The sequence below is a fragment of the Neophocaena asiaeorientalis genome, unplaced genomic scaffold, assembly GCF_003031525.2.
Source record: "Neophocaena asiaeorientalis asiaeorientalis breed wild unplaced genomic scaffold, Neophocaena_asiaeorientalis_V1.1 scaffold505, whole genome shotgun sequence".
Classification (NCBI taxonomy): Eukaryota; Metazoa; Chordata; class Mammalia; order Artiodactyla; family Phocoenidae; genus Neophocaena; species Neophocaena asiaeorientalis.
In genome coordinates, this window is record NW_020174704.1 from 3082953 (window position 1) to 3103256 (window position 20304).

Below are 20304 nucleotides of genomic sequence, written 5' to 3' on the forward strand. Positions count from 1 at the left end.
AAAAAAAAAAAAAAAAAAAGAATGTATACATGGTAATTCTAAAATTTATATGGAACCACAAGAGATCCCAAATTGCTAAAACAATCCTGAGAAAGAAGAGCAAAGCTAGAGACATGACACTTTCTGATTTCAAACTGTATTAGAAAGGTATAGTAAACAAGCAGTATGTTATTGGCATAAAAACAGACACATAGGTGAATGGAACAGAATTGAGGGCCCAGAAAAACCCACACATATAGGGACAATTTATGGAAAAAGAGCAAAGAACATACAATAAAGGGCAGTCTTCAATAAATGGTGTTGGGAAAATTGGACAGCCATAGGCAAAAGAATGAAACTAGACCCCTGTCTTACATCATACACAAAAATTAACTCAAGATGCATTGAAAGCTTGAATATAAGACCTGAAACCATAAAATGTATAGAAGAAAATACAGGCAGTAACCTCATTGACATCAGTCTTAGCAATATTTTTGTGGCTCTAAGTCCAAAAGCAAGGGAAACAAGCAAAGATAAACAAACGTGACTACATCGAACTAAAAGGTACTCACAGCAGAGGAAACCATCGTCAAAGTAAAAAGGCAACCTACTGAATGGGAGAAAGTAATTTGCAAATCATATATTTGGTTAATATAAGGGGTTAATATCCAGAATATATAAAGAATTCATATTGCTCAGCAGCAACAACAATAACAACAAATCTGATTTAAAAATGGGCAGAGGATCTGAACATATATTTTTCCAAAGAATACTTGCAGATTACCAACAGGCATATATGAGAAGATGTTCAACGTGACCATTAAGGGAATGCAAATCAAAACCACAGTGAGATGTCACCTCACACCTGTTAGAATGGCTGTTATCAAAAAGACGAGAAATAACAAACGAAGATGTGAAGAAAAGGGAATCCTCATGCCCTGTTGGTGGGAGTGTAAATTGGTGCAGTCACTGTGGAAAACAGTGTGGAGGTTCTTCAAAAAGTTAAGAATAGAGCTACCTATGACCCAGCTGTTCCACTTCTGGGTATTTATCTGAAGGGCATAGAAACACTAATTTGAAAAGATATATTCACCCCCTGTGTTCATTGCAGCATTATTTTTAACAGTCAATATATAAAGATATGGAAACAACCTAAGTGTCCTTCAATGGATGAATGGATGAAGGAATTTTAAATATTTATATACACACATATACACACACACAATGGAATACCATTCAGACTTAAAAATGAGTGAAATCCTGCCATTTGCAGTAACATGGATGGACCTTGAGGGTATTATACTTAGTGAAATAAGTCAGACAGAAAGACAAATACTATATGATTTCACTAATACATGGAATCTAAATAAAGTAAATGAACAAACAAAATAAAACAAAAACAAACTCTTAGTTACAGAGAACAGATCAGTGGTTACCAGAGGGGAAGGGGTTTAGTAGGTGGGTGAAAAAGGTGAAGGGAGTCAACTGTATGGTGATGGATAGTAATTAGACTTGTGGTGATCACGTTGTAGTGTACACAGATGTGGAATTGTAGTGCTGTATACTTGAAACTTATATAATTAAAAGAAGAATGTATACATGGTACATTTAAATGAAAATGGAAAGTTGGAGGGATTTCCCCTCTCACCCTCATCCCATGGAACCTGTGCCATATTATGTGTTTTATTGGGAAAATAGGCTGTGTGAGTGATTCTGTATAATCCTAAACATTATAGAATGAGTTGAGTCTTACCCAGGGCATAGGTTATGAATGTGGCTCAATCTTTAAGGAGCTGAAAGGCAACTAGGAAGAATAGCAAGAGAAGATTATTCTCAGAAATTAAGGTGGAACATCGTAAGTTAAAACTTCCCCTGATTAGTCTACATTACATATTCTATTCCTCTTCAGAACTCCTATTGTGTAACTACATGATACAATTTAACATTTCATTATATAACTGTTAACCTAGGATGTTTTATATAGCCATCTTAAACTTCTTAAAGATATAAACAGTATCTTCTTGATGGGGAAATCTATGATATTTTATATAATTTTTGAGATAAATGTAGCTGTTAGTAGATCTTTTTGGGAGGTCAAAGACATGTTTTATTTTCTCTCAGAGTCTTTACTACCTGAAGCTGACAGTAATAAACATTCATGAAGTGTTAAACATTATTCACGAATGAGAGGCATTAAAGCTGTGTAAAAGATTTGGAAATACTGTGTAGTTGTTGCATGCTTTAAACTACTCTAAAACTAATTCTCACCTTACATTTTTTAAATTAGGCAACAGCTCTACAACTTGGAAACCTTATTACAGGCCAACTGTGATTTTGGTAAGTTTTAAGTATGTTTAATGGCAAAAAGAAATGGTGCTCCCTTACAGTGAATTGTACATGGATCTATGATGTGTCATTGGGCTATCATAATAACGTGAAGGAAGTGATAGTTCAGAAGTTCAGGATACAGTTATATTTAGTGTTCAGAAAAACTATGACACTTAAATTTTGTTTGTAGATGAAATTTATAGTATTTTTCCAAATCTGCAAGTAAAATTAAGGCTAAACATCTTTGAAGTGAATTAGTAACTTGCTTTGGGGATGGGGAGTGGGCTGGAGAACTTAGAGAAATAGAAAGTGCTGGACCTCATGCTCTCTTTCTTGTTTTTCTTTTCTGCTTTCTCTTTTTGTTTTTTTTTAATTTTAAATTTTATTTATTCTTATTTTTGGCTGCATTTGGTCTTTGTAGCTGCGCGCGGGCTTTCTCTAGTTGCAGTGAGCAGGAGCTACTCTTTGTTGCAATGTGCGGGCTTCTCATTGCAGAGGCTTCTCTTTGTTGTGGAGCATGGGCTCTAGGTGCACGGGCTTCAGTACTTGTGGCACTTGGACTCTGTAGTTGTGGCTTGTGGGTTCTAGAGCTCAGGCTCAGTAGTTGTGGCACACGGCCCTAGTTGCTCCACAGCATGTATGATCCTCCCGGACCAGGGCTTGAACCTGTGTCCCCTGCATCGGCAGGCGGATTCTTAACCACTGCGCCACCAGGGAAGTCCCTGTTTGTTTTTAACATTTAATGGATTGCTGATTTGTGGGGGAATTGGTATAGTTAAGGTAGTGAAGGGAATTGAAGGGCAGTGTGTTTTAGTTCAGGCTAGCTGCTTCTCCTTTCTAACAGTTCTGGTACAGTGTAGTATTTAGAATCATGACTCTGTGGTCAGCCTGTGTTCTAACCCTAGCTAATTGTGGGTCTCACATTAGGTAATAGTTCCCACCATTGAGTTCTTGTGAGGACTAAATGACATAATGTGTATTAGGTGCTTAGCCTAGTATCTGTTATTAGTGATGCCCAGCAACCAAAGATCACTTGGATCCCACCTTTGAAGGGTTTATTAGCTTAGGAAGCAAGGGGGAGATATACATCATGAGGAACAGTTGGGGCTTCTCAGTAAGAGGAAGTAGGGAGGGGCTTTTGACAGGGTATGCGCTTGTGCTGGCTGATTTGGGGTAGAGTTTAAGGGGGCTATGGCTTTATTCTGGATTTGATGCTGTTAAGAAGCAGGAGCAATTTGATGACTAAGTTAATTTTTAATTTTTCTCCAGAAGGTGGGACACACAGAAGGACGCAAGGGAAGATTCTAATTTGTAATGAAGCAATAGTTATTTTAGCTGGAAGAGGAGGGTAGTCTGTTTCTGTATTTTGTTTGTTTTTGTGTGGTTGTGTAGTGCCTTGTTTCTGTGTCAGACATGATTACAGAGAGGTTTTGTGTTTTTCTTGTTTCACCATAATCATGGAGTGATCTTGTATGATTATTTTTGATATTGTATGACAACTGTTTAATTTCAGTAGGGAGCGTCATGGCCTAATTGTTAGTTATCAGCTGTCAGGGCTGTTTTGTTTTGTTAGTTTGTCCTCAGTAAATGTTGGATATTACTGTTTCATTATCACCTGGGTCCCTGCTTCATGCCAGGTACTGTGCAAGGTGCTGATGAATCAAAGAGGAAAATTATGCTGCTGAAGAGTTTGCAGTTGAGTAAGACAGATAAACAAGCATAGTCAGCATGGTAGATGGAAGAGTGTAGTAACAGAGGCATGCAAAAGCTGCTACAGGAGCCAAGGGCTTTATCCATTTATGTGCTCATCACTGAGTGATGGCAGATCTGGGTCTTCAAGGATGAGGAGGAATTAGCCAGGCAAAAAATTTTGGAGAAGTTTTGGGGATAGGATGAGTTCCAGGTACAAACAACTGTATAGACAAAGACATTGAGGTATATAAAAACATAAAAGTTCAGGGAGCAGGGAGTAAGTAATAATTACGTATGGTTGGACTCAAGTGTGTGTGAGTGGTTAATTTTTGGAAGGGATGCAATCATAGGTGTCTTTGTAAGCAATACCAAAGACCCAGAATTTTATTTTGAAACTCCTGGAGAGTGTCTATAAGATTGTAGTGGAAACAGCAAAAATACCTTTACTATATAGAGTGACTTAATTAAATTGGGTTTGTGGAAGGCATTTATTGAGCAAGATTATTCTTTGAAAAGCACTTACTGACCTAAAATTACTACAATGGACTATTTTTTGAAATGGTTACTTGTTACACTGACATTTTGGCTGGTATTATTACTTAAAAAACTTACTAACAGATTTGTTGGGCAGGTTAGCGTATTAAAGACTATCCCTACATAAGCTTACTCCTGCCATGCAGCTGTGTCAGGGCTTTGTTAATAAACTCATGTAAACCCTTGGCCCTCAACTCTCCCCAGGAAGCCCTTATTTAGGGTCACTTACTGAAGTGCATATGGTTCTTATTCTGTTGATTTTACTCCCTGGATTGCTTTCCTGTTGAGGCAGAATAGCATACATAATGTTATTTTTTACTGATACCTGTTATTAAATATAGCTATTGATGTTACCCCTTTTTCAGATATTGTATTTTTTTTGTCCCTAGGCATTTTATTTGGATTTTTTTTATGCCTTCCACTGTTTTTAGCTTCATTGACTGCAGATTCTTTCATCATTGTCATTTCTGGGTCTGTTTGTATTGGTTGATTTTTCTTCTAGTTTTATGATACATTTTTCTGCTCTTTTGAACATCTAGTAATTTTTTATTGTGTGATGGACATTATAGATTTTACATTGCTGCTTTCTGAATTTTCTTGTATTCCTAAAACTAGTGTTGAATTTTGTTCTGGCTTACTGTTGAGTACTTGTAATCCATGGGATCTTTTTGAGGCTTGTTGTATATTTTGTTAGGACTTTTAAAAAGTAACCTTTAGTCTAATGTTAATTTAGTTCTAGTAAGGCTTCTGAGGATTCTTTGTGGTGTATTTTTTTCTTTCTTTCTTGCTGGTGGAAACTTGAACTGTTCCCTGGTTTGAGTAAGCTTTTTCTGGTGTTTTTCTCTGGCCTACAGATCAGTACTTAGTCAAAGACTCAAAGGGGACCCCTCTGTACATTTCTAGGGCTCTTTTTTTTTTTTTTTTGAGGTATGCGGGCCTCTCACTGTCGTGGCCTCTCCCGTTGCGGATCAAGGCTCCAGACGCGCAGACTCAGCAGCTATGGCTCACGGGCCCAGCCGCTCTGCGGCATGTGGGGTCCTCCCGGACTGGGGCATGAACCCGTGTCCCCTGCATCGGCAGGTGGACTTGGAACCACTGCGCCACCAGAGAAGCCCTAGGGCTCTTTTTTTTGTGTAGCTTTCTTTCTTCTTTGGTACTTTTATCCTGCAAATTTAGACTACCCTAAACTCAGATCTCATGTCTCTTTGACTCAGTGATTTGGGCTCTGAATTCTCTCTCCCTGTGCTGCAGCCTATAAACTGTCTCTAGGTGGGAAGCTGGTGCAATCTTAGGACTTCTCTCTGGGATAGCAGTCTTGTGTTGCCTTTGTCCAATGCCTGAAAATTATTGTTTTACTGTTTTTGGTTTTCTAGTTTAAGGTGGGAGCTGGGTAATTCTGATTCCTTTTACTCCATCGTGGCCAGATGCAGCAGTTCACAGCAGTTTTTTTTTTTTTAACTAATTAATTTATTTATTTTTGGCTGCATTGGGTCTTTGTTGCTGCATGTGGGCTTTCTTTAGTTGTGGTGAGCAGGGTCTACTCTTCATTGTGGTGCGTGGGCTTCTCATTGTGGTGGCTTCTCTTGTGGCGGAGCATGGGCTCTAGGTGCTCGGGCTTCAGTAGTTGTGGCCTGTGGGTGCAGGCTCAGTAGTTGTGGTGCATGGGCTTAGTTACTCCATGGCATGTGGGATCTTCCCAGACGAGGACTCGAATCCGTGTCCCCTGCATTGGCAGGCAGATTCTTAAGCACTGCGCCAAACCACTGCACCACCAGGGAATCCCACAGCAGTTGTTTTTAAGAGAGTACTTCATTTACGGGCTGAGAATTGTGACACTGGGAGATCATATGACTTTTGTAAGCGAAGTATAATTAAGCTATAAAAGTGCACTGAACTGTTTGGTATGTGGATATATGGACATTATCTTTATGCTTATGCTCCTGTTTTGCCAAATAGTATCCACATTTGCTCATTTGAATACAAATTTAAAAATGAATTTTGCCTTATGTTTAATATGGGTGATAATTTGTTGCCTATAGTAAGTTTTTCCCCCCCTTCTCCTGCCAGCTCCTCCTCCCTCAGGTTTACTACTAATAATCAGTCTCCTCAGGTCTCAGTTTGAGTCTCCTCTCTGTACATCTTTCCCTACATGTACGATCTCATCAGTTCCTTTATTTCTAAATGATAACAACTCCAAAAGGTTTACCTACATCCCAGACCTCTCCTTTGCACTCCAGGCCTTGCATGTCAAACTGCCTGACATCTGTCCTTGGATTGCTTAGATAGTGCAAAGTGTACATCTGTGATGTCTTCCAAAACCAATTCATACTGCCCATGTTTTCTCCACTCATTACATGGTGCTAACAGTTGCCTATATGTCATTCTTGATTCTTTAATTTCCTTTAAACTCATATCATCCATTGGATTCCCAGTAGGTTTATGACCAAAATATACCTTCAGCCTACCCATTTTCCTATGATCTCTTGAATTACTGCTATAGGGCTCTTAACACATCCTCCTTTGCCCCTCTATCATCTGTGTACAAAATCTGCTTTAAATGTATATCAATTCCTGTTCCTCCTAGATCAAAACCCAATGAAAGGCCATCTACTGTATTTCAATGAAATCAAAACTCCTTATTATGACTTGTAAGGCCCCAAATGACTTATTCCTATCTCTCTCAAACCATGCCGTCTTTCCCTCACTTCAACATTTACATCAGCAAAAATCAGCAAAAATTATCTGGGTGGTTACTATGTGCAAAACACTCATAACCACTCTAGGGCAAATGAGTAAAACAGAAAACAAAAGCAGAGAGAACATGATGAGAATTATAGGTAAGTGAGAAAGAAAGAAGACTGGCAGCGTGTGACATCAGTGAAGCCAGGTGTAGTGAATGCTCCTATAAGGGCAAGTTAATTGAGCACAAGTGGTGCCCATTAGATTGGACAACGTGATTTCACTGGTGACCTTACTAAGAGCAGTATGGGGGGTGGGGGATGGTAAGCACCATATAGGAGTCAGTTGAAAAAATGAAAAGCTAGAGAATTGCTACTTATATGGCTCACAATTTTTTTGTCACTGCCCACTGTTTATTTAAACAATGATTAACATTATCTATTTTGGTTTTAGGGAAGATATCAACCCTACATTGCAAAGCAGCCAATATTAGGCAGCAGTGCATAACATTTCTTCATTATGTTAAAGTCTTCATTTTCAGGTAGGCTGTCAGATGAGTAATATGAATAATGCATGAATTTCTGAGTGCAAATTTATCCAGCCTCTAATTGCTTATTGTATCTCATCGTGTTTTAGGTCCCTGCAAGTACCAAATGCTGAAAGCCATGTTCCTGTCCATCCCTACCAGACTTTGGAGGCACAACTTCCCTCAGTGTTGATTGATGAGCTTCATGGATTACTCTTGTATATAGGACACCTATCAGAACTTCCCATTATTAATACAGGAGCATTTGTAAATCAAAACCAGACTAAGGTTTGCTTTGTTTCATTTAATGTTTAAAGTATCAGGTATTTTTTCCTCCCCACATGGACTATTCATTCAAGAATGAGGGAAATTAGTCAAGAGTGTAGTTCTTGGACCAGACTGCCTGAGTTGAAATACTGGCTCCTCCTTTTGTTAATTATGTGCCATCAGGCAAATAACACCTCTTGCTTCAGTCTTTCCATCTGTGTAATTGGTTTAGCTTCCTAGAGTTATTGGGAGAATTGAATAATTAAAATGCATAAAGTGCTTAGATGTAGTTTACGTTGAATCAGTGATAACTATTCCAGTTGTAACAATGCAAATGTTTAAAAGTTTCAAAGTAAATCAAATAACCTTTGTTTTCTAAAATTTGTATACTCTTTACCACTGATAAAAGTTTGGGCAAACACTATTTTATATTATAGTAAGATTCAAGAAGATCATCTTTAAAAAGCTATGCTTTCAAAACCACATCATTATGTCTGTTCTGGCTTTTGAGATATTTTCAGAATATGATTAAGATTGTTTTAACTGTGCCCCCCTTTTTTTTCCTACCTGTGATGATCACTCTCTGGTTTGGTTTATAAAAATGTGTTAGCATGATCCAGCCTGTGGATGTAATTAACAAATTCTTCATAGGAAAATGTGAGCTGCTGTGAGTGACAAATTATAGTTTCCCGTGGCATTCCCTGAATTCTCAATCTCTTCTATTTGACTTCACCAATTTTAATAACATTCAGTTTTTAGGAACGAGTCTTTGCCAAAATATAAGGTACAATTAAATGTTTATATTTCTGTGAAATTTAACAGTAATAAAAAATTGACTCTTCTTATCAGGGATCAATATATGTAATAATAAAAGTAAATAGAATTCCAACTGAATTCACAGGTGAATATATCTAATCCACAGAAACCAAATAGGTAATTGTTTTTAATCATGTCAATTAATAAAGATTCCTGGGTGGATTGTGCTGGGAGGGATATTTTTCTTTCTTTTTAGTCTCTGTAAATTGGACTGATTTTTATTTTCTGAATATCCATCAAATGCTTAAGAAAATTAAAATTAATAATTTATCTAGCAGCAGAAATAAAAAAATGTGTGCAAGTGTCCTCAAACTAGGTTTTGCCTTTCATAGGCTTTTAATTAGACAGACTTGAGAGTATAGGTTATTTGAAGATCAGAAGACTGAATTTTTAAAGCAGGGGAATGGAGTCTTCAACACATAAACAAAAAAATCATATGCTGAAATACTGTTCTCTTCTGAAATATCAGCAAAACGAAAAAATCATAAAATAAAAAGCATCTTTCAAGACTCTATATATTTCTTATATTTTACCATTCTCATATATGAAGGCTAATGCTTTCATTGGTATTTACAGTTGAGCATCTGTCTTTTATTCTTTTTTAGGGACTTTTTAAAATTAGAGATACTATTTGTTGGTATGATGTATTACGAATATTTTCGTTTATCTTTTTTTTCAGCAATTAAGCTGACTTGCTAGGTAGATAGATGATTTAAGTTTCTTTATATAGTTATATTTATCAGTTTTTTTCTTTGGTATCATTCCTATGCTATTGTAAAAAACATACTTTTTTTTATACTTATCTCTTTAATTTATCTCTTTTTAAAAAATGTACTGTGAGGTAGGAAATCTAGCTTCTTACAGATGAATAAGTTAATAATCCTGTCTCTTATTGAATGACCTATGCTTTCCCCACTGATTTGACATATCATGTGTATCCATTTCTCTCTTCCCTATTTTTGCTATTTACTATCTATTTCTGAGCCAGCACTGTTTTATTAGTGTTGTGTTTTATTTTGTTTGCATGTTTGATAAGGCAAAACCCCTCTCCATCATTCATCATAGTTGTTTTAATAAAAAGTATGTATCATTGTAGTATTTTAGTGATTTGAAATGTTGACTGGAGAAAGTTTATTGATAATCTGCTAGCACAGTAAAGAGCACTGGCTTTTGAATCAGATAGAATTAGGTTTGAATTCTAAAGCATTAATTGAGGGGTAAATTTCTTCACCACTTTTAACTTTAGTTTCTGTATGGGCATGACAGTAGTGTCTAAATGATAATCCAGAAGTTCTTGTTAAAATATCTTATGGAAGTTCCTGGGTATTCATTACATTGAAAAACATATTTCCTAGCTAAAGTCTAAAACAAAATCATGAAAATAAGTGTTTAAAGAAATTCATTTACTGCCTTGCAGCTGTAGTAGAATCTCAGTTGGTTGGTAGGGGCCTTTACTGTACAAGTCTGTTCAGCAGCCCCAAGGTGGGTCTGTCTTAAACAACATCAGTTAAGAGTATATCTTGCTTTTAAAGATCTCCAGTGAAAAAATCCTCTAATGAACAAGACAGAGGTTTCTCTTGAGCTTTTGAATAGTGTTAGGTTAACTTGTGCATTATGGAGGAGTGTTGTGACATGCTATAAAATACCTAATAAAGTGTTAATGAATTTTCAGTCACAGTTTTTAATGTCATTCACAGCTTTTCCCACCATCATGGCATTTGTTACATCTCCACTTAGATATCCATTGGCTAGTGCTGGAAATTCTTCACATGCTTGGTGAAAAATTGAGTAAGTTTATGGATTTCTGATTTATGTCCCTTTTCAATGTAAATGTTTTTTAAGCTAAATTGTTTTTTAAAATTATACAATAAGTGCTTTCTGATTATTATTATTTTTTTAATCAAACAGTAACCAAACTGAAAAATGAAGGTCTTACTTCTTTTTTCTAGAGATAACTACTGGCAACGGCTTGGTCCATTTATTCATCCATCCATACTTACTATCTATTAGTATACATATATAGAAACTCATAGGTAGGGTTTTTGTTTTTCTTTCTAACCACAAATGGTATCATCATATTGTCCTAATGTAGGGTTTCATTTAACAGTTTTTTAGAGATCTGTTCATGTTAGTTCATACAGTTTTATGGACCTATCATAATTTATTTAGCCAAGTCTATTTTTTGATATTTCAGTTAATTCTGTTTATTTTGGTATTACAAATAATATTTCATTGAACATCCTTATGTAGATATAAGATATACATCTTTGAATACTTGTACAAGTTATTTAGTAGATTAGGTTTTTGGAATTGATGTGGCACATTGCACTTATAGTATTTTATATGCTTCTCTGGTGTTGTATATTAAGTTTCCACAATTTATGTACACTAACTGTGAACATGCCTTTGCCTCATACTCTTGCCAGTAGTGGATATTATTAATCGTATTTTTTGCCAACTAATGTGTGAAAAATGATACTGAGCCTCTGTTTTTGCAATTTCCCGATTACCAGTGAAGTGGAGCATCTTTAATTTTATTGTCTTTTTATATTTGCTTTATTAATTACCTGTTCATTATATTTTGCAAAGTACTTGTTTTATCTCTTGTTTCATTCTTTCCCGCCTTTCTTTAATTAATTAGTAGAGGTCTGTATATATTATGGATGGTAATCTTATTTCACATGTTGCCTATTTATTTCTTGGTCTTGCTCTTTGACACCTTTAGTTTCCGTTATCAAATTGGCAATTTTCTATAAATATTATAAAATTGTAAATTATTATTATTATTTTTTTAAGCACTTGAGCATTTTTAATGTTCAGAACAGTCTTTGTGATTAACACAATGATGTGTACATTATAACGTAGCACTTACTGTCTTAAAGTGTCAGGACTAACTACAGACAGGCTTACTACTTGACTTCGTTACAAATTAAAAGGATTTCTTTTTTTTTTTTAACATGTTAATTGGAGTATAATTGCTTTACAGTGGTGTGTTAGTTTCTGCTTTATAACAAACTGAATCAGCTATACATATACATATATCCCCATATCTCCTCCCTCTTGGGTCTCCCTCCCATCCTCCCTATCCCACCCCTCTAGGTGGTCACAAAGCACAGAGCTGAGCTCCCTGTGCTGTGCGGCTGCTTCCCACTAGCTATCTATTTTACATTTGGTAGTGTATATATGTCCATGCCACTCTCTCACTTCGTCCCAGCTTACCCTTCCCCCTCCCCATGTCCTCAAGTCTGTTCTCTACGTATGTGTCTTTATTCCTGTCCTGCCTCTAGGTTCTTCAGAACCTTTTTTTTTCTTTTTTAGATAAAATATATGTGTTAACATACGGTATTTGTTTTTCTCTTTCTGATTTACTTCACTCTGTATCCATCCACCTTTCTACAAATAACTCAGTTTCCTTTCTTTTTATGGCTGAGTAATACTCCATTGTATATAAGTGCCACATCTTCTTTATCCTTTCATCTGTTGATGGACACTTAGGTGGCTTCCATGTCCTGGCTATTGTAAATAGTCCTGCAATGAACACTGTAGTACATGATTCGTTTTGAATTATGGTTTTCTCAGGGTATATGACATTAGGTCCCATTTGTTTATATTCGTTTTATATCCAGTTCTCTAGGAGGTGAGTAAAAAAGGATCTTGCTGTGATTTATGTCATAGAGTGTTCTGCCTATGTTTTCCTCGAAGAGTGTTATTATGGTGTCTGGCCTTACATTTAGGCCTTTAATCCATTTTGAGTTTATTTTTGTGTATGGTATTAGGGAGTGTTCTACTTTCATTCTTTTACACGTAGCTGTCCATTTTTCCCAGCACCAGTTATTGAAGAGGCTGTCTTTTCTCCATTTTATATTCTTGCCTCCTTTATCAAAAATAAGGTGAACGTATGTATGTGGGTTTATCTCTGAGATTTGTATCCTGTTCCATTGATCTGTATTTCTGTGGGATAAACCCCACTTGATTATGGTGTATGATCCTTTTAATGTGCTGTTGGATTCTGTTTGCTAGTATTTTGTTGAGGATTTTTGCATCTATGTTCATCAGTGATATTGGCCTGTATTTTTCTTGTTTTGTGACATCTTTGTCTGGTTTTGGTATCAGGGTGATGGTGACCTCATAGAATGAGTTTGGGAGTGTTCCTCTCTCTGCTATATTTTGGAAGAGTTCGAGAAGGATAGGTGTTAGCTCTTCTCTAAATGTTTCATAGAATTCGCCTGTGAAGCCATCTGGTCCTGGGCTTTTGTTTGTTGGAAGATTTTTAATGACAGTTTCAATTTCTATGCTTGTGATTGTGTTTCAGTTTCTGATTGGTCTCTTTATATTTTCCATTTCTTCGTGGTTCAGTCTTGGGAGGTTGTGCTTTTCTAAAAATTTGTCAGTTTCTTCCAGGTTGTCCATTTTACTGGCATATAGTTGCTTGTAGTAATCTCTCGTGATGTTTTGTATTTCAGCAGTGTCAGTTGTTACTTCTTATTCATTTCTAATTCTGTTGACTTGAGTCCTCTCCCTTTTTTCTTTTTTTTTTTTTTTTAAATCTTTATTGGGGTATAATTGCTTTACAATGGTGTGTTAGTTTCTGCTTTATAACAAAGTGAATCAGTTATACATATACATATGTTCCCATATGTCTTCCCTCTTGCGTCTCCCTCCCTCCCACTCTCCTTATCCCACCCCTCCAGGCTGTCACAAAGCACTGAGCTAATATCCCTGTGCCTTGCGGCTGCTTCCCCCTAGCTATCAACCTTACTACGTTTGTTAGTGTGTATATGTCCATGACTCTCTCTCGCCCTGTCAAAGCTCACTCTTCCCCCTCCCCATATCCTCAAATCCGTTCCCCAGTAGGTCTGCGTCTTTATTCCTGTCTTAACCCTAGGTTCTTCATGACATTTTTTTTTCCTTAAATTCCATATATATGTGTTAGCATACGGTATTTGTCTTTTTCTTTCTGACTTACTTCACTCTGTATGACAGACTCTAGGTCTATCCATCTCATTACAGATAGCTCAATTTCATTTATTTTTAAGGCTGAGTAATATCCCATTGTGATTATGTGCCACATCTTCTTTATCCATTCATCCGATGATGGGCGCTTAGGTTGTTTCCATCTCTGGGCTATTGTAAATAGAGCTGCAATGAACATTTTGGTACATGACTCTTTTTGAATTTTGGTTTTCTCAGGGTATATGCCCAGTAGTGGGATTGCTGGGTCATATGGTAATTCTATTTGTAGTTTTTTAAGGAACCTCCATACTGTTCTCCAATTTATCTTCTCAAAGTACCAGCTTTTAGTTTTATTGATCTTTGCTATTGTTTCCTTCATTTATTTTTCATTTATTTCTATTCTGATCTGTATGATTTCTTTCCTTTTGCTAACTGTGGGGTTTGTTTTGTTCTTCTCTTTCTAATTGCTGTAGGTGTAAGGTTAGGTTGTTTACTTGAGATGTTTCTTGTTTCTTGAAGTAGGATTTTATTACTATAAACTTCCCTCTTAGAACTGCTTTTGCTGTATCCCATAGGTTTTGGGTCATCATGGTTTCTTTGTCATTTGTTTCTAAGTATTTTTTGATTTCCTCTTTGATTTCTTAGTGATCACTTGGTCATTTAGTAGTGTATTGTTTAGCCTCCATGTGTTTTTATTTTTTACAGTTTTTTTTCTGTAATTGATATCTAGTCTCATAATGTTGTTGACGGAAAAGATACGTGGTACGATTTCAGTTTTCTTAAATTTACTAAGACTTGATTTGTGACCCAAGATATGATCTATCTTGGAGAATGTTCCTTGAGCACTTGACAAGAAAGTATATTCTGTTGTTTTTGGATGGAATGTCCTATAAATATCAGTTATGTCCATCTTGTTTATTGCATCATTTAAAGCTTGTGTTTATTTATTTTTATTTTGAATGATCTGTCCATTGGTTAAAGTGGGGTGTTAAAGTCCCCCACTGTTATTGTGTTCCTGTTGATTTCCCTTTTTATGGCTGTTAGCATTTGCCTTATGTATTGAGGTGCTCCTATGTTGGGTGCATAAATATTTACAATTGTTATATCTTCTTCTTGGATTGATCCCTTCATCATTATATAGTGTCTTTCTTTGTCTCTTGTAATAGTCTTTTTTTTAAAGTCTATTTTGTCTGATATGAGAATTGCTACTCCAGTTCTCTTGATTTCCATTTGCATGGAATGTCTTTTTCCATCCCCTCACTTTCAGTCTGTATGTGTCCCTAGGTCTGAAGTGGGTCTCTCGTAGACAGCATATATACAGGTCTTGTTTTTGTATCCATTCAGCCAGTCTATGTCTTTTGGTTGGAGCATTCAATCCATTTACATCTAAGGTAGTTATCCATATGTATGTTCCTCTTACCATTTTCTTAATTGTTTTGTGTTTGTTGTAGGTCTTTTCCTTCTCTTGTGTTTCCTGCCTAGAGAAGTTCGTTTAGCATTTGTTGTAAAGCTGATTTGGTGGTGCTGAATTCTCTTAGCTTTTACCTGTCTGTAAAGGTTTTAATTTCTCTGTCGAATCTGAATGTGATCCTTGCTGGGTAGAGTAATCTTGGTTTTAGGTTTTTCCCTTTTATCACTTTAAATATGTCCTGCTACTCCCTTCTCGCTTGCAGAGTTTTCTGCTGAAAGATCAGCTGTTAGCCTTATGGGGATTCTCTTGTATGTTAATAGTTGCTTTTCCCTTGTGCTTTTAATATTTTTTCTTTGTATTAGTTTGATTAATGTGTATCTTGGCATGTTTCTCCTTGGATTTATCCTGTGTGGGACTCTGTGCTTCCTGGACTTGCTTGACTATTTCTTTTCCCATATTAGGGAAGTTTTCAACTACAATCTCTTCAAATATTTTCTCAGTCCCTTTCTTTTTCTCTTCTTCTGGGACCCCTATAATTCAAATGTTGCTGTGTTTAATGTTATCCCAGAGGTCTCTGAGACTGTCCTCAATTCTTTTCATTCTTTTTTCTTTATTTTTCTCTACAGTAGTTATTTCCAGTATTTTATCTTCCAGGTCACTTATCTGTTCTTCTGCCTCAGTTATTCTGCTATTAATACCTTCTAGAGAATTTTTAATTTCATTTATTGTGTTGTTCATCATTGTTTGTTTGCTCTTTAGTTCTTCTAGGTCCTTCTTAAATGTTTCTTGTATTTTCTCCATTCTGTTTCCAAGATTTTGTATCATCTTGACTGTCATTACTCTGAATTCTTTTTCAGGTAGACTGCCTATTTCCTCTTCATCTGTTTGATATGGTGGGTTTTTACCTTGCTCCTTCATGTGCTGCATATTGCTCTGTCTTCTCATTTTGCTTAACTTACTGTGTTTGGGGTCTCCTTTTTGCAGTCTGCAGTTCATAGTTCCTGCTGTTTTTGGAGTCTGCCCCCACTAGCTAAGGTTGGTTCGGTGGATTGTGTAGGCTCCCTGGTGGAGGGGACTAGTGCCTGTGTTCTGGTGGATGAAGCTGGATCTTATCTTTGTGGTGGGCAGATCTGCATCCGGTGGTGTGTTTTGGGGTGTCTGTGACCTTATTATGATTTTAGGCAGCCTCTCTGCTAATGGGTGGGGTTGTGTTCCTGTCCTTCTAGTTGTTTGACATAAGATATCCACACTGTAGCTTGCTGGTTGTTGAGTGGAACTGGGTCTTAGCTTTGACATGGAGATCTCTGGGAGAGCTTTCGCTGTTTAACATTACGTGGAGCCGGGAGGTGTCTGGTGGACCAGTGTCCTGAACTTGGCTCTGCTACCTCAGAGGCACAGGCCTGACACCCGTCCGGCGCACAAAGACTCTGTCAGGCACACTGCTCAGAGGAAAAGGGAGAAAAATAGAAAGAAATAAAGAAAAGAAAAGAAAGGTATTAAAGAATTAAAAAATGATTTAAAAAATTAGAAGTATTAAAACGAAGAAAGAAAGAAAGGAGGGAGCAACCAAACCAAAAAGCAAATCCACCAGTGATAATAAGAGCTACAAACTATGCCAAAAAGAAAAAAGAAAAAAACGGACAGACAGAACCCTAGGACAAATGGCAATAGCAAAGCTATACAGACAGAATCGCACAAAGAAACATGCACATACACACTCTCAAAAAGAGAAGAAGGAAAAATATATGTATCTATATATTAAAAAAAGTAAAAAGGAAGAGAGCAATCAAATCAATAAACAAATCTACCAATGATAATAAACTAAAGATTAAACTAAGATAAACATAAAACCAGAAACAAATTAGACGAGAAAGCGAACTCTAGGTCTACAGTTGCTCCCAAAGTGCACCGCCTCAATTTTGGGATGATTCGTTGTCTGTTCACTTATTCCACAGATGCAGGTACATCACGTTGATTGTGGAGATTAATCTGCTGCCCTGAGGCTGCTGAGAGTAATTTCCCTTTCTCATTTTTGTTCACACAGCCCCTGGGGTTCAGCTTTGGATTTGGACCCACCTCTGTGTGTAGGTCGCCTGAGGGCGTCTGTTCTTTGCTCAGACATTACGGGGTTAAAGGAGCAGCTGACTAGGGGGCTCTGGCTCACTCAGGCTGCGGGGAGGGAGGGTTAAGGAATGCGGCAGAGCCTGTGGCAGCAGAGGCCAGCATGACATTGCACCAGCCTGAGGTGTACGGTGTGTTCTCCCGCGGGAGTTGTCCCTGGATCACGGGACCCTGGCAGTGGCAGGCTGCACAGGCTTCTGGGAGGGGAGGTGTGAATAGTGACCTGTGCTTGCACAGATGTTTCTTGGTGGCTACAGCAGCGTCTTTAGCATTTCATGGCTGTCTCTGGTGTCTGTGCTGGTAGCCGTGGCACATGCCCGTCTCAGGAGCTCGTTTAGGCCGTGCTCTGAATCCCCCCTCCTCACACACCCTGAAACAATGGTCTCTTGACTCTTAGGCAGGTCCAGAGTTTTTACTGGACTCCCTCCCAGCTAGCTGTCGCGCACTAGCCCCCTTCAGGCTTTCTTCACGCAGCCAACCCCAGTCCTCTCCCTGGGATCTGACCTCCGAAGCCTGAGCCTCAGCTCCCAGCCCTCACCCGTCCTGGCGGGTGACCATACAAGCCTCTCGGGCTGGTTAGTGCTGGTTGGCACCGATCCTTTTTGCAGGAATCTCCCCGCTTTGACCTCCGCACCCCCGTTGCTGCGCTCTCTTCTGCGGCTCCGAAGCTTCCCCCTCCGCCACCCACGGTCTCCACCCGCGAAGGGGCTTCCTAGTGTGTGGAAACCTTTCCTCCTTCACAGCTCTCTTCCACTGGTGCAGGTCCCATCCCTATTCTTTTGTCTCTGTTTATTCTTTTCTCTTTTGCCCTACCCAGGTACATGGGGAGTTTCTTGCCTTTTGGGAAGTCTGAAGTCTTCTGCCAGCGTTCAGTAGGTGTTCTGTGGGAGTTGTTCCACGTGTAGTTGTATTTCTGATGTATTTGTGGGGAGGAAGGTGATATCCATGTCCTACTCCTCCGCCATCTTAACGTCTCCTGTAATTGTAAATTATTAATTATTTAGGTAATAAACATATCCTTTACCTCAATACCTACTTTTCAATGCATTAATAATATGAAAATACATATATGTGTATGTGTATATGTGTAAGCACTTATATACATACATGCAAACATATAAAGGTGTACACAAACATGATTTCCTCTCTCATGTGGACTGTATTTCAAATAATATATTCTTAGAGCAATACTCAGATGAACTTACTCTGACAGGTTCAAATTTTGGTATCTGTTACCTTCGTTTGCTCTATTTCATGCCAAAAAACAATTGTACATGGTTATTTTTTTAGTATTTGTTAAAGGAATAATGTTTTAAAGGCTTTATTGGTTAGAAATATGGGTAAAGATTTTCTAGTGTTTCCTGTCTTGTATTTTTTTCTTTGAAGTGATGTTGCATTGTTGCTCTTCAGATGGCCAAATTAAGAAAATCTATTAAATGGTACTTGGGAGGATTGAAACTTTTTTAAGCTAATGTCTATCACTGCTCGTATAAGAAAGGAATTGTTTTCAAAGTTTTATTTGCAAAACATTTGCTTTTAACTGTTATTTTGCAGTTTTGTTATGTTAATTTAAAGGTGTACAGTCACTTTCCTCTTTCTGAATTACTAAAATCTGTAGTTTTAAACAGAATTTATCTTATTCCATTTTTAGAACAAGTTATATATAGTCATCAGTTTATGAATCTGGCAGGTGACAGTTTAACCAATGTCAGCCTATTTGAAGAGCATTGTGAAAATCTTCTTTGTGATTTAATAAGCCTGTCCCTCAACAGGTATGATAAGGTAATGTTTTAAGAGTTCATTTGCACTTTTGGTATTTAATGGCAATAGTCAGTACTTAATGCATGTGGTTTGACCCAGAAGAATCAAAATGGCTTACTTGTTAATTCTTCTAATTTTATATTTATTTTTATTTTGGAGGTGGTTGGGAAAAGAATTTGAGGTAAACATTTAAAACAGGCTGGAATTAGTGTTTTAGAGCTGTTTTAAAAAAAATAGCCTTTTCCATTTGTCAAAAATAAATAAAAACAGAATGTTCATGATAATGATTGGAAATTTAATTTCTGTTCAAATAGATACCAGCCCTTTCATAATCTATTGTTTTGTTGTTATATAAAATAAATGAGTACTTAGCTAAAGTTAGTTGACATATTTAAAGAATGGTTTTGTTTGGTTGTCTTCATAAAAGGTCTAGAATCATGGGGGAAATTACATGTTTTTACTAAATTGCTTATCATAGTGTTTAATGCAGACAGTGATTTGAAAGTGCTATGATATTCATTTATTTTCAAGCATGGAAATTTGTTGACAATAATCACTTATTTCAGGTTACAAGCATAAATGTTACCTATGGGAAATTGGGATTTATAATTTTTTAAAATTTAGATTGTGTTTTATGTATTTATTATTGTTTAAATCTAGTCTATGTATTTACAACTAATATAATTAGATTGACCAGATATGATATAGTAATGTCTTTACTGTTTTTTTTTTTTACTGTGTATTATGTTAGAAAAGTGTCTGTAGTATGTGAAATAATGAACACATTATGAATTTCAGAAGTCTGGCTATACTTACAGTGCATATTCTCTGTATTATTTGGGGCCATTGAGGGTATATTTGTTACAAAAATGGTAAAGTTGCCTAACCTTTATAAATTCCTAATAATTGTACTTGTTCTTACAAAAAAATTTAGTCTGCATTACAGAGAATCAAAACTTATTTTCTAATCATTTTCTTAGAAGTCTTTTTATTTGGCTGATAGATTAGATCAAGGTTTAGAAACCATGGCCCTGCAGCCAAATCTAGCACACCACCTGTTTTTATACATAAAATTTTACTGGAACACAGTCCCATCCTTTTTATCCATTATCTGTGACTGATGTTGTAGAACAATGGCAGAGTTGAATAGTTGTTACAAAGACTATTTCACTATTAAAGCCTCAAATATTTACTATCTAGCCCTTTACAGAACAACTTTGCTGACCATTGGGCTAAA

The 20304-nt window shown here is 36.9% G+C and overlaps 1 protein-coding gene across 1 annotated transcript in view; it reads left to right on the forward strand.

The window, feature by feature from the left end:
- Positions 1-20304, forward strand: part of MMS22L (MMS22 like, DNA repair protein) — a 134789-nt gene that overhangs the window by 3477 nt on the left and 111008 nt on the right. Inside the window, exons 4-8 of the mRNA XM_024759348.1 lie at positions 2267-2316; positions 7666-7753; positions 7849-8026; positions 10519-10609; positions 18958-19088. Coding sequence (XP_024615116.1) covers positions 2267-2316; positions 7666-7753; positions 7849-8026; positions 10519-10609; positions 18958-19088 — 538 coding nt within the window. The remainder of the gene's footprint in view (positions 1-2266; positions 2317-7665; positions 7754-7848; positions 8027-10518; positions 10610-18957; positions 19089-20304) is intronic.